We start from the raw sequence: 13968 nt of genomic DNA, 5'->3' as shown, positions 1-13968 counted from the left end.
CTGTGAGTTTAGGTGGACGGTCTTGTCTTGGTAGGTTCACAGTTGTGCCATACTCCTTCCATTTCTGAATGATCGCTTGAACAGTGCTCCATGGGATGTTCAAGGCTTGGGAAATATCTTTGTAGCCTAAGCCTGCTTTAAATTTCTCAATAACTTTATCCCTGACCTGTCTGGTGTGTTCTTTGGACTTCATGGTGTTGTTGCTCCCAATATTCTCTTAGACAACCTCTGAGGCCGTCACAGAGCAGCTGTATTTGTACTGACATTAGATTACACACAGGCGCACTCTATTTAGTCATTAGCACTCATCAGGCAATGTCTATGGGCAACTGAGTGCACTCAGACCAAAGGGGGCTGAATAATTACGCACACCCCACTTTGCAGTTATTTATTTGTAAAAAAATTTTGGAATCATGTATGATTTTCGTTCCACTTCTCACGTGTACACTACTTTGTATTAGTCTTTCACATGGAACTGGCTACAGTGCTGAAGAGAAACCTAGGTGTGTTCTTATTTTCTTCAATCAGTGACGAATAGTAAGATGTTCTGGCTTTGTGTAGGGCTTTCTTATAAAGCAACAAACTATTTCTCCAGGCTAAATGATGATCCTCTAAATTTGTGACACGCCATTTCCTCTCCAGCTTACGAGTTATCTGCTTTAGGCTACGTGTTTGAGAATTATACCACTGAGTCAAATGCTTCTGATTCGAGGCCATAGTTTTCACTGGAACTACAGAATCCAGAGTCGTACGTAGTGAAGAGGTAAAATTATAAACAAGGTAATGGACCTCTGTTGGAGTAGCGTTCAGATAGCTGCTCTGCTCTATGAGCATTGAAGATGATAACAGTGGGTGGATTATATTCTTAAACTTAGTTACAGCACTTTCAGAAAGACATCTACTTTGATAAAGTCTACTCTCCACTGCTGTATAATCAATTATTGTAAATGTAAATGTTATCAGGAAATGATCAGACAGCAGAGGGTTTTCAGGAAACACTATTAAATGTTCAGTTTCTATGCCATATGTTAAAACAAGATCTAGAGTGTGATTAAAGTGGTGGGTGGGTTCTTTTACATTTTGAGAGAAGCCAATTGAGTCTAATGACAGATTAAATGCCATGTTGAAGCTGTCATTTTAGCATCTACATGGATGTTAAAATCACCCACAATAATTATTTTATCTGAGCTGAGCACTAAATCAGAGTAAGGCCCAGGTGGACAATAGTTGATAACAAGTAAGACTGGTTTCTGAGTTTTACAGCTGGGGTGGACAAGGCTAAGACAAGTGTAAGACTGTATCTCTGCTTCATGGTCCCAACTCTGGATAGTCATATTTTGGGGGGTTTAATAAATTTATCCATATTTCTATAAATGAGAACTGCTCCATCCAAAGTGGGATGGATGCTGTCTTCCCTAACAAGACCAGGTTTCCTCCAGAAGGTTTGCCAATTATCTATGAAGCCCACATCTTTTCTGGGACACCACTCAGACAGCCAGCAATTTTAGGAGAACATGCGGCTAAACATGTCACTCCTGTTGCCGAGTGGGCAAAGACGGTTAGACACATGAACAGGTTGGTGGTATACCTGGGGCTTCTGTTTAAGACTATGCTTCCTCCTCACGGTCACCCAGCCGCCCTCTTTACCCAGCTGCTTGGGGTCTGCCGGAGGCAGCTAGCAGGGCCTACGCTATCTTCGGCTGCACCAGCTACAGGGGCCTGGCTAGCTATGGGTGAATGAAGGGTGCGAAGCCGAGTCTCCAATTCAGTAATCCTGGCCTCCAGAGCTCCAAATATGCTACATTTGTTACAGGTATCATTACTGCTAAAGGAGGCCGAGGAGTAGCTAAACATCTGACACAATGAGCAGGAAAGTGCAGGAGGGACAGGTGAAGAGGCCATGGTGCTTGCGAGTCGGATACGGGCTAAGCTAAGCTAGCGAAACAGTACAGAGACAGTGAGTAAATACTTTGGCTATAAATTAGAGAGTGAGTACACAGATAGTGTGCTTTGGATGAAGTACGTGGAGATTGTACCATGAAAAAAGAATATATCTAAAAATTTTTAATTAAATTGCTAAGCAGATAAGCTACTCAAAAACATTTCAGCAGAAATTGTCGACATTTCTGAGATATTTCTGGGTATAACTCTTACCAAAGTGCCATCTAGACCTGGCCTGTGGTTGTTAATAATCATTAATTCTTCTAAAACGAATACAAAATAAAGAAATTTGCCACATTATGTTGATACCACAAGCACACTGAACAATTCAGTGTTCTTTTACTGCTGTTCTTGCATCACTTCTCCTCTAATTCTTTCCATGTGTTGGTCTGCATCAGTGCTCAGTTTCCTGACAAAAACAAGATTAAATATTGCTAAATATAATAGTATCTAATTACACTTCAACATAAGTGGGTTTTTTATGTAATTGTTTATCTGTTATTTTTCAGACTAAGTCACTGTGACCTGTCAGAGAGAAGCTGTGAAGCTCTGGCCTCAGTTCTCAGGTCTCAGACCTCTAATCTGAGACAGCTGGACCTGAGTAACAATAACCTGAAGGATTCAGGCGTGAAGCTTCTGTCTGAAGGACTGAAGAGTCCACACTGTACACTGGAAACTCTCAGGTGAGATCAAGCATTGTCTTTTCATCAACTGACAGAATTAGCAAATTAATAATAAGGCAGCCCTCTAATAAGAGGAGATGTGGAAGTTTGCTGAAGTGCAACATACTCTTATGTTGAAAAGTTCTAAAACAGGAAGTAGTTCCTGGGAACTGCTTCCTTTGTTATTGTCTAAGTAGAAACCTAATGGTAAAACAGTTATGAGTTTGCGGAGGTGAATACACAGCACACAACACAACAATGCTGTGCGTGCTGAAAGCAGACTTCTCACAGATTCTGAGACTGCAGTTTTCATCACTATCCAACCAAAGTTCACTGAACCAGCAGTAAATAAAAGTCCAAAACTACACTTCATGTTTGAAAAATAGAGGAACAACACTTTTACTTACAACACTCTCACCACATTTGTTAACAATTCTGTCAACAAATGTGTTTTTCCTCATTCTTTTTTATCCAGCTGAGACTTTAGGTATACATATGTCATAAACAGGAAAAAGAAGTGCAGGTTCAGTATAATCAAACCTCAGACTGAGTTCAAAATCATCATCATCATCACCTGTCCCAGATACCACATCAGCACCAGAACCATGATGTGTTTACTCACATTTAAAGAGGTGGAGGTCAGTGTGAATGGACTGTTCTCATTGGTCTCAATGTGCCTCTATAAACACGTGCTCTTCATTATTATTATTTTTCCTAATGAACAGAAAATGAGACTTAATAAAATCTATCTAACTGTTGTTGGAGCAGGTGGGGCACTGGGTTTGAGTCCCCCACTGTACCACAGTGGCTTCTAGCTTTGTTTCACAGTGTGTAGAATAACAAATTAAACCAAATCCCAAAAAGCTTCAAGTCAAAAACACATCAAACTTTGAGGGTTTTTTCCAAGGATGAGGAAGCAGAATCGGCCCCAACAAGCTGGATATATGGATGGTTACCTCAGCAACCACAGCAGTGTGCTCTCAGTATATTTACTGGTGTTTGTGGTGTGTTGCACTGAATAACTAAGCAGCTGAAAACAACCTCGTGTATGTTGGCACAGGGAGAAAATAGTGTGAGAACACTGTTCACAGCAGTCACAGCTCGCTGCCTTCAACAGTCTCTTCCTTCCTTGTTTGGATGTCCGTGATAGCATCTTCTCCTCTCACACTGACCACCTGTTGGAGCTAACATGCTAACATGGCTAACAGCAGCATCACTACATGTAGTCCTTAGTGATGGACACTGGAACCATGAAGTCAGTGATGCTGGAATAAGCATCTCCACAGTAACACTAATAGTCACTATAATGACTCTGTGTAGGACAAATCTGAACAAGTCTACTTATTATACACGACTGTCCATAATTGTGATGGACACATGTTTTGGAGAAACGCCCCCCTCCTGCTGCTTGGTTCACTCCGTTGTTCCACTCATGGTTGTTCAGTATAACCTGTTTTATTTTGGTAAGTATGGTCTCTGGTGTCAGACGTTGTCTAGATGAGTTTCAGCTGTGTCACATGACCCTCCTGTGATGACCTCAGGTGTATAAATGGCTCTGTCCTTCCCTCAGTCTTTATGTCAGTGTCAGTTTCTCCTCCTCGTGTGCTGCCGGCCTCTTTTAGATTCTCTTTAGTTTGTTCCTCGTGTCCTTTTATTCCTCAGTTAAGACACCAAACTCATCAAAGGTTCAGTCTGCCTCCTGAAACACTCCCATTCATGACATGAGACCAATACAAGATGTCCTTGGCAGCACAAACACTGTTTTAAAGGCAGCAATGGGCAAAGCGAGGCTTCATCAAACTGAAACATTGGAAGCATTTGTGGCATGTTGTAGATGCTGTTCTGTGAAATCGGGACACTGACGAGCCCAGCACAGTTCACAACACAGCTACAGACACACAATAAATCAGTTTAGTCAAACAGAACAGACTGGTGTGTTTACTGTAATAAGCACACAGGTTTACAGCTGTTTGTTGGCCTCAAGTTTTGCTCCCATCCGTGAAACTTTGGATGCTTTATGTTGATTTTGAGGTTTTGTGGGAGTTTGTGTCATCAGGCTTGTTCTACACACTGTCAATCAAAGCTACAAGCTGGCATGGCGTTAGCTTTGATTTGCAATCACTTTAAAAAAGATAGATTTCCATTAAAAGACTAAATGTGTTTTCTTTCTTTATACAAAGTTTGTTCCATTTTCAAAGGCTCATTCTGACCAATCAGAAGCCTCCATTTCACGTACATCTTTAAGTCGTCCTTTCCTGAACTTTATCTTCTAACACTGGCCTAATGTGTCACGGTCAGTCTGGAGCTTGGCTCATAGTGAACCTGCTGGCGTGGGCTAGCGATTTTGCGAGGCCTGCAGTCCCACTGGTTCACTTCCTATCTCTCAGACAGAACTTTTATGGTGAGTATGGATACATGCTCCTCTAAGATCCATACAATGACATGTGGTGTGCCTCAAGGGTCGGTTTTAGGCCCTGTACTTTTTAATTTGTATATGCTCCCTCTTGGCGTCATCATCAGGAGGCATGGAGTAAACTTCCACAGTTACGCTGATGATACTCAGCTGTACATCTCCGTGTCTCCTGATGACACCAGACCAATGGATGCCCTTTTTAACTGTATTTTAGATATAAAATCTTGGATGGCAGAAAACTTTTTACAGCTTAACCAGGACAAAACTGAAGTTTTAATCATCGGCCCTGAGGCTCAGAGAGAGAGACTCTTGTCTAAATTACAGGCATTTTCACTATGCCCTTCACTACAAGTGAAAAACCTGGGTGTTATTCTTGACTCTGAGCTTGGTTTTATCCCACATATTAAACATGTAACCAAAATTGGATTTTATCATCTAAAAAATATAGCCAGAGTCCGCCGTATTCTCTCTCGGGCCAACACGGAGATGCTGATGCATGCTTTTATTACCAGTCACATTGATTATTGTAATGCCCTGCTCTCTGGTCTCCCCAAAAAGAATATTTCACCTTTGCAACTTTTGCAAAACTCTGCAGCTCGTGTGCTGACGAAGACCAGAGGGCGGGCCCACATTACACCGGTTTTAGAAACGCTGCATTGGCTCCCCGTGTGTTTCAGGATCGATTTTAAAGTTCTTTTATTGGTTTTTAAAAGTCTTAATGGTCTTGGGCCTTCTTACCTTTCAGATCTACTTTTACCATATGAACCCTCGCGGACCCTGAGGTCCTCTGGTACTGGCCTTTTGATTGTCCCTAAAGTCAGGACACATACTCACGGAGAGGCAGCTTTTCAGTGGTATGGTCCTCGACTGTGGAACAGCCTGCCGGAGGAGCTCAGGGCCGCAGAGAACGTTCATGTTTTTAAAAACAGGCTCAAGACCCACCTTTTTAATTTAGCTTTTAACTAACGCTTATTTATTTTATGCTTATTTATTCTGTCCTGTTATTCTATTTATATTAGTAATTTAGTTTTACCTAATATGTATTGATTGTATTCTTATTCATTTTTTATCTTCTTACTCTGTTTATACTTATATTTATATTGTATCCCACTCTTATTTATTTTATCGTTTATCCTGTTTATATTCTTATTAGGTCATATCTCCAGTGTTTCCTCGGAGGGGGCTCTCTGCACCGGGGCTGTGATCGACCGTGGCTCCTGGGGCCCTGTGTGTCCTCTGAGCCTGGTTTGGGGGCTTCTTTGCCTCCCTCCTGCTGTGTGCCCAGCCTGGAGGCTGCGGTCTGTGACCGGCTCCCGGTGCAGACGGCTCCCTGTGATAGTGTTTCCTCACTTGGCTAATGCGTACCCAGCCCAATTCTATTCTTTAAGTGTGTGTATGTGTGTGTGTGTGTGTGGGGGGGGGGGGGGGGGGGGGGGGGTAGAATGTGTGTATCCATGACCGTTTCTGTTAATGAGAGTGCGGGGAATGAGTGGGAGGGTGGTGTGGGGTGGGCTGCTTTTAACCAATGAAAGCACTTTGTGCTACAGTTTGTTTTGTATGAAAAGTGCTTTATAAATAAAGATTGATTGATTGATTGCAGTAGAAATCAATTAATCATTGTGTTTTTCTAGCTTTCCCTTTTATAGGATCCATATTTTCTGTATTTCTACACACAGTGTGTGAGTAACAGCTGACAGTGAGGATGATGTCCCTGAATGCAGTACATCCTATTTTCTGTGTACAGTAGAAAATAGTAGAGCACAGACAGAGCTGAAAACTGGTGCCTGTTTGATTTAGTCCTTGAAGCAGAGGTGGTGTTTTTACTGAGATCTTTTAATGATGTTACAGAGAGTGTGTGGCTCTCTCTCTGCTGATAGGACTGAACGTGTGTGGAATAAACTGAAGCAGTGCTATAAAAGCATCATTCAGTCATTACAAGGCCCAGTCCAAAAGATCAGCCAATCAAAAATGGGAATTCCTGAGCCTGGGAATGCTTGGCAGGAGCAGGTATGCCACCTGTGGTAGCTGAGGTCATGTGATCTGAGTGTTTGAACCACGCGTTGGAGCAGCGTTTCCAATTAGCACCCAAAGAACTAAAGACAGGGTAAAAGGATGTTCAGCCAATCAAATCTCTCCTAGGAACAGGAAGTCTAGAGAGGAAATTGAGCAGAGAAGGAGAATCACCAGTTTAAATGTCTGAGTTTTAAACTGGTGACCCTCTAAAGAGGCTTTTATTGACTCTTTCTGTTTTCTTTACAGCTTTTTCCACCATTTAAACTGTTTAATATCAGATTTAGAAATAACTTTTGGATAGTTTTTCTACATTTCCACTGAAATTTTACACAAATAATGACTTTCTGACTTTACTTTGGACTAATCTAACAACTCAGCCTGGCTATGTTGGACTTGGTATGGAAGGAGACAGACACCCTCTCTGCTTTGAAAATCAGCTCCAAACCTTCCTTTTTGATAAGGCTTATAATTAGAGCTGGATCAGGTGACCCTGAACCATCCCTTATTTATGCTGCTATAGGTTTAGGCTGTGTCCCAATCCAGTGACCGCATGCTCCATGGTACGCACAGTTTGCGTACTAGGTATGGCGCATACTAGGAAGTACAAGAAGTGCGAAAGTGAGAGGCTTGTAAAATGGGACGGTCTAGCCTCGTTGCACTGCTCAGGTTGCCTAGCAACCATGATTCTAACCACGAGAGAGAGACAGAGAGAGTTCAAAAATCAGAAATCAGAGAAAATCAGACCATGTCATAAATGCTTTAAGTCATACAGAATAGATATCAGAGCCTTAAACAGGCTGACTTCTGCTAAATGGGTCAAACTGGGCAGAAAGTATACAAACACATAACATCCTTATAGAATATGATGTAACACTATAGATCAACTTACCTCAGAATATATAAAGCATATAAACAATTACAGCAATATGATGCAACAAACACAGCAGTGCTACTAATCCAAAATACTCAAAGCTTCATAGAACTGAAAAAAACATTTATTTTTAGCTCCATTCTGCTGCTGATACATACTTTAGGTTTCTGAATATTAAACTTGTTGCTGCCTTTCATAGTGTGTAACTTGAAGGCCCTGAGTACTTTCTCCCACACTGAAAACACTGGAATGATAACATTATTTGAACATTACCTAATAAGACTGATTCAGGACAGACAATTAGTTATGTTAAACTTTCCTAGCAGTCCTTCACAAACAGGGAACAGTCTGTCTATTCTCTCCATCTGTCATCTGCTGCTGGCTCTTCCTCCTCCTCTTCCTCACACACTGCTGAGTTTGTCCTGGTGGATCATCAGGGCTGCAAAGCCTCACAGATGATGTGCAGCAGTGGGTCCCTCAGTCTGTCCTCACTCTGGACACTTGCAGTTGTCACACATGGAAATCAAATGTGTGATAAGCTGCAGGATTCAAACACAAGTGTAACTTATAAATACATGTTCATACTTTTATTCCACAATCAGAGAGAAAGAAACAGAGAGAGAGTGCAGGACAGACAGACAGGTGACAGTCTCAGGTGTATACACTGCTACAAAACAGCACAAGAGAAGGAGGATTTAGTGTTTGTGTTATTACGAGTGCTAAACAAGAAGAGTTCCAGATGGTCCAGTGGACACATGTGTGACTCCTGTGATTAAAGCATCTTTCTTTCAGCTTAACGAGTGAACCGTCAGCTCATTCAAACACACGTTAAAGTCCGTTTGGCTCGACACCACCGAACAGAGGCAGCAATATAACATAGCTAACATTAACAGTGCAGTGAATCCTGCTTGTGCCGTGATATTCAGGACTGCAAACCGAGCAGCATCACTGACTTTCAGCTTGTTGTGTTTGTGGATATATGACTGACTTTAATTATCCATAAAATCATCACATTCTCTGTACGATTAAGGTCAACTATTAAACGATGTACAATTTAAAGTAGAGGCTTTAAAACCAAGTGAGTACAAACATCACTAATGTCACATAACTTTGCTGACATGTGGCCAACAGTAAATTATTAATGTTCTTTATTATTAAACATTCACACATAAATAAGTGGCATAATATTTAGTACTTCCTTTGGAAAGTTTACTCTTCATGCGCTCCAATTCAGCCGTCTGCCGTATTTTTTGGCAAAATTATCCACACCCACCGTGACACTATGAATTGTGGGATATATGGGACCACGAAGTCTACACACTTCAAATTTGGGGAAATCAACAGCACATTTGGAGTACACTTGGAATTGGGACCACCGTCATCGTGCCGCTGTGACATAATAGGTCTCAAACTGCGTACTTCGGAGGGTGCGGACGCTGGATTGAGACAGAGCCTCAGGCTGTTGGTGGACTTCCCATGATGCTCTGCTTTCTTCTCCACTCCCCTCTTTTCACTCCTGATGCTTTTATATGTCACTACTGCATGTCCTTAACTTTTGTCTTCTCTCTCCTTAGTTTGTGTTTTGTTCTTGTCTCTCTGAGCTCATCTCTTCTCTTTCCCCTCACCCTGCAACCAGTCATGGTAGATGCTCCTCCTGGAGCCTGTTTTCACTGGGAGGATCTTTGTGTCAAAGGGAGTTCTTCCTTCCCACCATCACCAAGTGCTGCTCACAGTGGATTGTCTGATGGTTGGGGCTTTCTCACTAATATTGTAGGCTGTTACCTTACACTGTTAAACAGCTTGAGATGACTGTTGTTGTCTGTTGGAAATTGTCACTTATAAATAAAATTACATTGAATGGATGTAAATGGATAGATGTTATTGTGACAAAGAGAAAATGATCGTTAAAAGATTGATTGTTGTTTTGTGTGTCTGCAGTCTGTCGGGCTGTCTGATCGCAGAGGAAGGCTGTACTTCTCTGGCCTCAGCTCTGAGCTCCAACCCCGCCCATCTGAGAGAGCTGGACCTGAGCTACAATCATCCAGGAGACTCAGGAATGAAGCTGCTGTCGGCTGGACTGAAGGATCCAGGCTGGAGGCTAGACACTCTCAGGTATGGAGAGAATGGCTGTGTCCCAATTCAGGGTATGCACGCTTGAAGTACACACACTATCCGTACTACGGACGGTGCGTACTACAAGTACGGGTAGTGCGGAAGTGAGAGGCTTGTGAAATAGCCCTTGTCGCGCTGTTCAGGTTGCCTAGCAACCATGATACTAACTGCGAGAAACATGTCATACAGCTGTGACAGAAATGAAGGAGAAAAAATGTTCTGTTGGTCATCCATTTTTGTCATGACATCACTTTGATTAGTTGAGTATCTGAGGCTGAGACCACAGGACTGTAAAACATGATTGTTGGGCTTCATTTCTGTACTGAAGAGTCATTTCAAGATTAGTTAGTAAATAACAATTAGCTAATATTGTTCATGAGACTAAAGTCATCTCACTGTGGTAATGTAAATATAATATGGCCAATATTATATGTATTGTCAGATTATTATGGTATACACAGACACACACACATATATTTATATATATATATTACAGGATATATTACAGCAGTGAGCTTGCACTCTGGGTCAAAGATTAAAGTTGCAGTTATTTATATTTCCTATCACCTTAAATCTTCACTCAAAGACAAGTATCTTTATTATACATAAGAGACAAATATTGTTCGTCTAATATGTTGGCATTATTACATTTGGCTCAATGCTTACATATATGTGTAAAAAGGAAAATGCATGAGCTGTGATAAGTGTTTCTGATAAACAAAGAGTAGACTGATATATGAAATATTCCTTTATTGGGTGAGAAAATCAGACCATGTCATAACTGCTTTAAGTCATACAGAATAGATATCAGAGCCTTAAACAGGCTGACTTCTGCTAAATGGGTCAAACTGGGCAGAAAGTATACAAACACATAACATCCTTATATAATATGATGTAACACTATAGATCAACTTACCTCAGAATATATAAAGCATATAAACAATTACAGCAATATGATGCAACAAACACAGCAGTGCTACTAATCCAAAATACTCAAAGCTTCATAGAACTGAAACAAACATTTATTTTTAGCTCCATTCTGCTGCTGATACATACTTTAGGTTTCTGAATATTAAACTTGTTGCTGCCTTTCATAGTGTGTAACTTGAAGGCCCTGAGTACTTTCTCCCACACTGAAAACACTGGGATGATCACATTATTTGAACATTACCTAATAAGACTGATTCAGGACAGACAATTAGTTATTTTAAACTTTTCTAGCAGTCCTTCACAAACAGGGAACAGTCTGTCTATTCTCTCCATCTGTCAGCTGCTGCTGGCTCTTCCTCCTCCTCTTCCTCACACACTGCTGAGTTTGTCCTGGTGGATCATCAGGGGTGCAAAGCCTCACAGATGATGTGCAGCAGTGGGTCCCTCAGTCTGTCCTCACTCTGGACACTTGCAGTCGTCACACATGGAAATCAAATGTGTGATAAGCTGCAGGATTCAAACACAAGTGTAACTTATAAACACATGTTCATACTTTTATTCCACAATCAGAGAGAAAGAAACAGAGAGAGAGTGCAGGACAGACAGACAGGTGACAGTCTCAGGTGTATACACTGCTACAAAACAGCACAAGAGAAGGAGGATTTAGTGTTTGTGTTATTACGAGTGCTAAACAAGAAGAGTTCCCAGATGGTCCAGTGGACACATGTGTGACTCCTGTGATTAAAGCATCTTTCTTTCAGCTTAACGAGTGAACCGTCAGCTCGTTCAAACACACGTTAAAGTCCGTTTGGCTCGACACCACCGAACAGAGGCAGCAATATAACATAGCTAACATTAACAGTGCAGTGAATCCTGCTTGTGCCGTGATATTCAGGACTGCAAACCGAGCAGCATCACTGACTTTCAGCTTGTTGTGTTTGTGGATATATGACTGACTTTAATTATCCATACAATCATCAAATTCTCTGTAAGATTAAGGTCAGCTATATATATATATATTTAGAAGTAGAGGCTTTAAAACCAAGTTACCGCTGAAAGTACAAACATCTCTAATGTCACATAACTTTGCCAACATGTGGCCAACAGTAATGTTTTAATGCTCTTAAACATTCGCACATAAATAAGTGACATAATATTCAGTACTTACTTTTGCCAGTTCACTCTTTAGCCGCTCCCTTCTGCAGTATTTTGCGGCAAAATTATCCACACCCACCGCTGCGCTACGAATTGTGGGATATATGAGACCACGAAGCGTGCATCGGACCACGCTTGATATTTGGGGAAATCGACGGCGCATTTGGAGTATGCATTTGAAGTACACTTTAAATTGGGACAGCCGTCGTCGCGTGGCGGTGACGTATTCGCACTTGAAATGCGTACTTCAAGCGTGCATACCCTGAATTGGGACACAGCCAATGTCTGATAGAGGAGGGAGAGCTGGAAACATTTCCTGTGTCCTTCACTCACTTCCTGTTTGTTTCCTGCAGATGAGACATGAACAATCACACATGCAGGAATATTTTCTTTCTTCTTTCTCTTCTGTGGTTATGTGCAATAAGTTTCTTAATTATTTAGTGGACAAGGTTGCCAGTTTGAGTCCTCCGACTCTATCTATTGCTGACCCATCCATGCATGGCTCTTGCTCAAGTTTGTTCTCTGCTTTTCTACTAATTGTTTTACCTAATTTAGAGAAACTTGTGTAATGCTAAACCGTGTTCCTCTCCAAATGACGTTGCTCCCCCCCTGTTTTCTCAAAAATGGTCCGATGTTATTTCCTACCATCAAACAAAAGACACAAAGCTGGAGTGTCATGATCCTGGGCCATGTTGGCCCAGCATTCTTAGTTTTTCGTGTGTTTTGGGATTTGTTCTTTATTTATGCCTCGGTTTCTAGGTTCTGTTAAGATGTTTCTTATTTGATTACCCCCTGTGTGCCCCTCTGTGTATCTGAGCCCTCGTTTCCTCTCTCCTTGTGTTTTTATTCCATGTTTCCCCAGCCCGTTATGTCTGTGCTCTCCCCGTGCTCTCTCTCCTCCTGTCTGAACCTCTGTGCACTTCCTGTTTTGCTTTGACAGTCCCTCGTCAGCATCCGTCATGTTGTGTTCACTCCTGCCCTGTCTCGTTATGGTTATCAGTGTCACCTGTGTTCCCCGTGTGCTCCCACTCCCCTCGTTAACCCTCTGTGTATTTAGGTCTGCGTCTCCCTCAGTTCTGTGTCGCGTTCTCCCTCATGGCTGTGTTTCCTTGTGTCTCTAGTTATCCATGTCCCAGTTTAGGTTTGTTATATTTTTTGTACTAGCCTGCAATAAAGCAGTGTTTTGAGTTCACTTTTTGTCTCGGTGAGTTTTGCGTTTGGGTCCTCTCCCTGCTCCCACACAGCCGGAACATGACAGTAGAACGCGACCAGACAATGGACCCAGCAACTCACAACCCCTCCGCTGAGCTCCGCGAGGATTTGATTTACACGGTACAGTATCACTGTCAGGAGTGGGCAGCGCTGCCAGGTGAGGAGTATCGGGAGACAATAGCCATCCGTTTACAGAGGATGGTGTCCGGACTCCCATGGCTATTCGGCGCGCTACACCCCCTCATTCAGGACTTCCTCGTCTCCACCGTACGTATCCGCCCAGAGCTGCCTCTCCAGTATGAAGAGTCGGAGGATGTTCAGCCCGGTCCGCTGGAGGATTCGCGGCCCGGCTCGTTTCCTCCCCCTTCTCGGCGAAAACGGCGTTCACGCCGCCGTCGCTCCCGTACAGCCAAGCAGGCTGCACCCGTGGGAGAGAGTGACTGTGCTTCACACACTCAGCCCAAGCCTTCTGATCCCGGACTTCACGACTTATGCACTACTGTGAGTAACTCTGTTTTGCCCGCCATTGTGTTACCTGAATCGGATAACTCCGCCACTTTGTGTTTGAACGCTAGAGACACTATACAGCGAGGCACCTCCGTGTCAGATTATTCACCAGGTGCTTGCGCTAGTAATCTTTGTGTTTTTGAGCCCTCAGA

At 42.4% G+C, this 13968-nt stretch overlaps 1 protein-coding gene across 1 annotated transcript in view; it reads left to right on the top strand.

The window, feature by feature from the left end:
• LOC134622235 (uncharacterized) overlaps positions 1-13968 on the top strand; it is a 37373-nt gene that overhangs the window by 20744 nt on the left and 2661 nt on the right. The window contains exons 9-11 of the mRNA XM_065470150.1: positions 2451-2624; positions 9839-10012; positions 13342-13810. Of these exons, the coding sequence (XP_065326222.1) occupies positions 2451-2624; positions 9839-10012; positions 13342-13810 (817 nt within the window). The remainder of the gene's footprint in view (positions 1-2450; positions 2625-9838; positions 10013-13341; positions 13811-13968) is intronic.

Source organism: Pelmatolapia mariae, linkage group LG3_W (assembly GCF_036321145.2).
Source record: "Pelmatolapia mariae isolate MD_Pm_ZW linkage group LG3_W, Pm_UMD_F_2, whole genome shotgun sequence".
Classification (NCBI taxonomy): Eukaryota; Metazoa; Chordata; class Actinopteri; order Cichliformes; family Cichlidae; genus Pelmatolapia; species Pelmatolapia mariae.
Note: the sequence above shows the minus strand (reverse complement) of the source record. Positions and strands in the feature narration are given on the sequence as shown.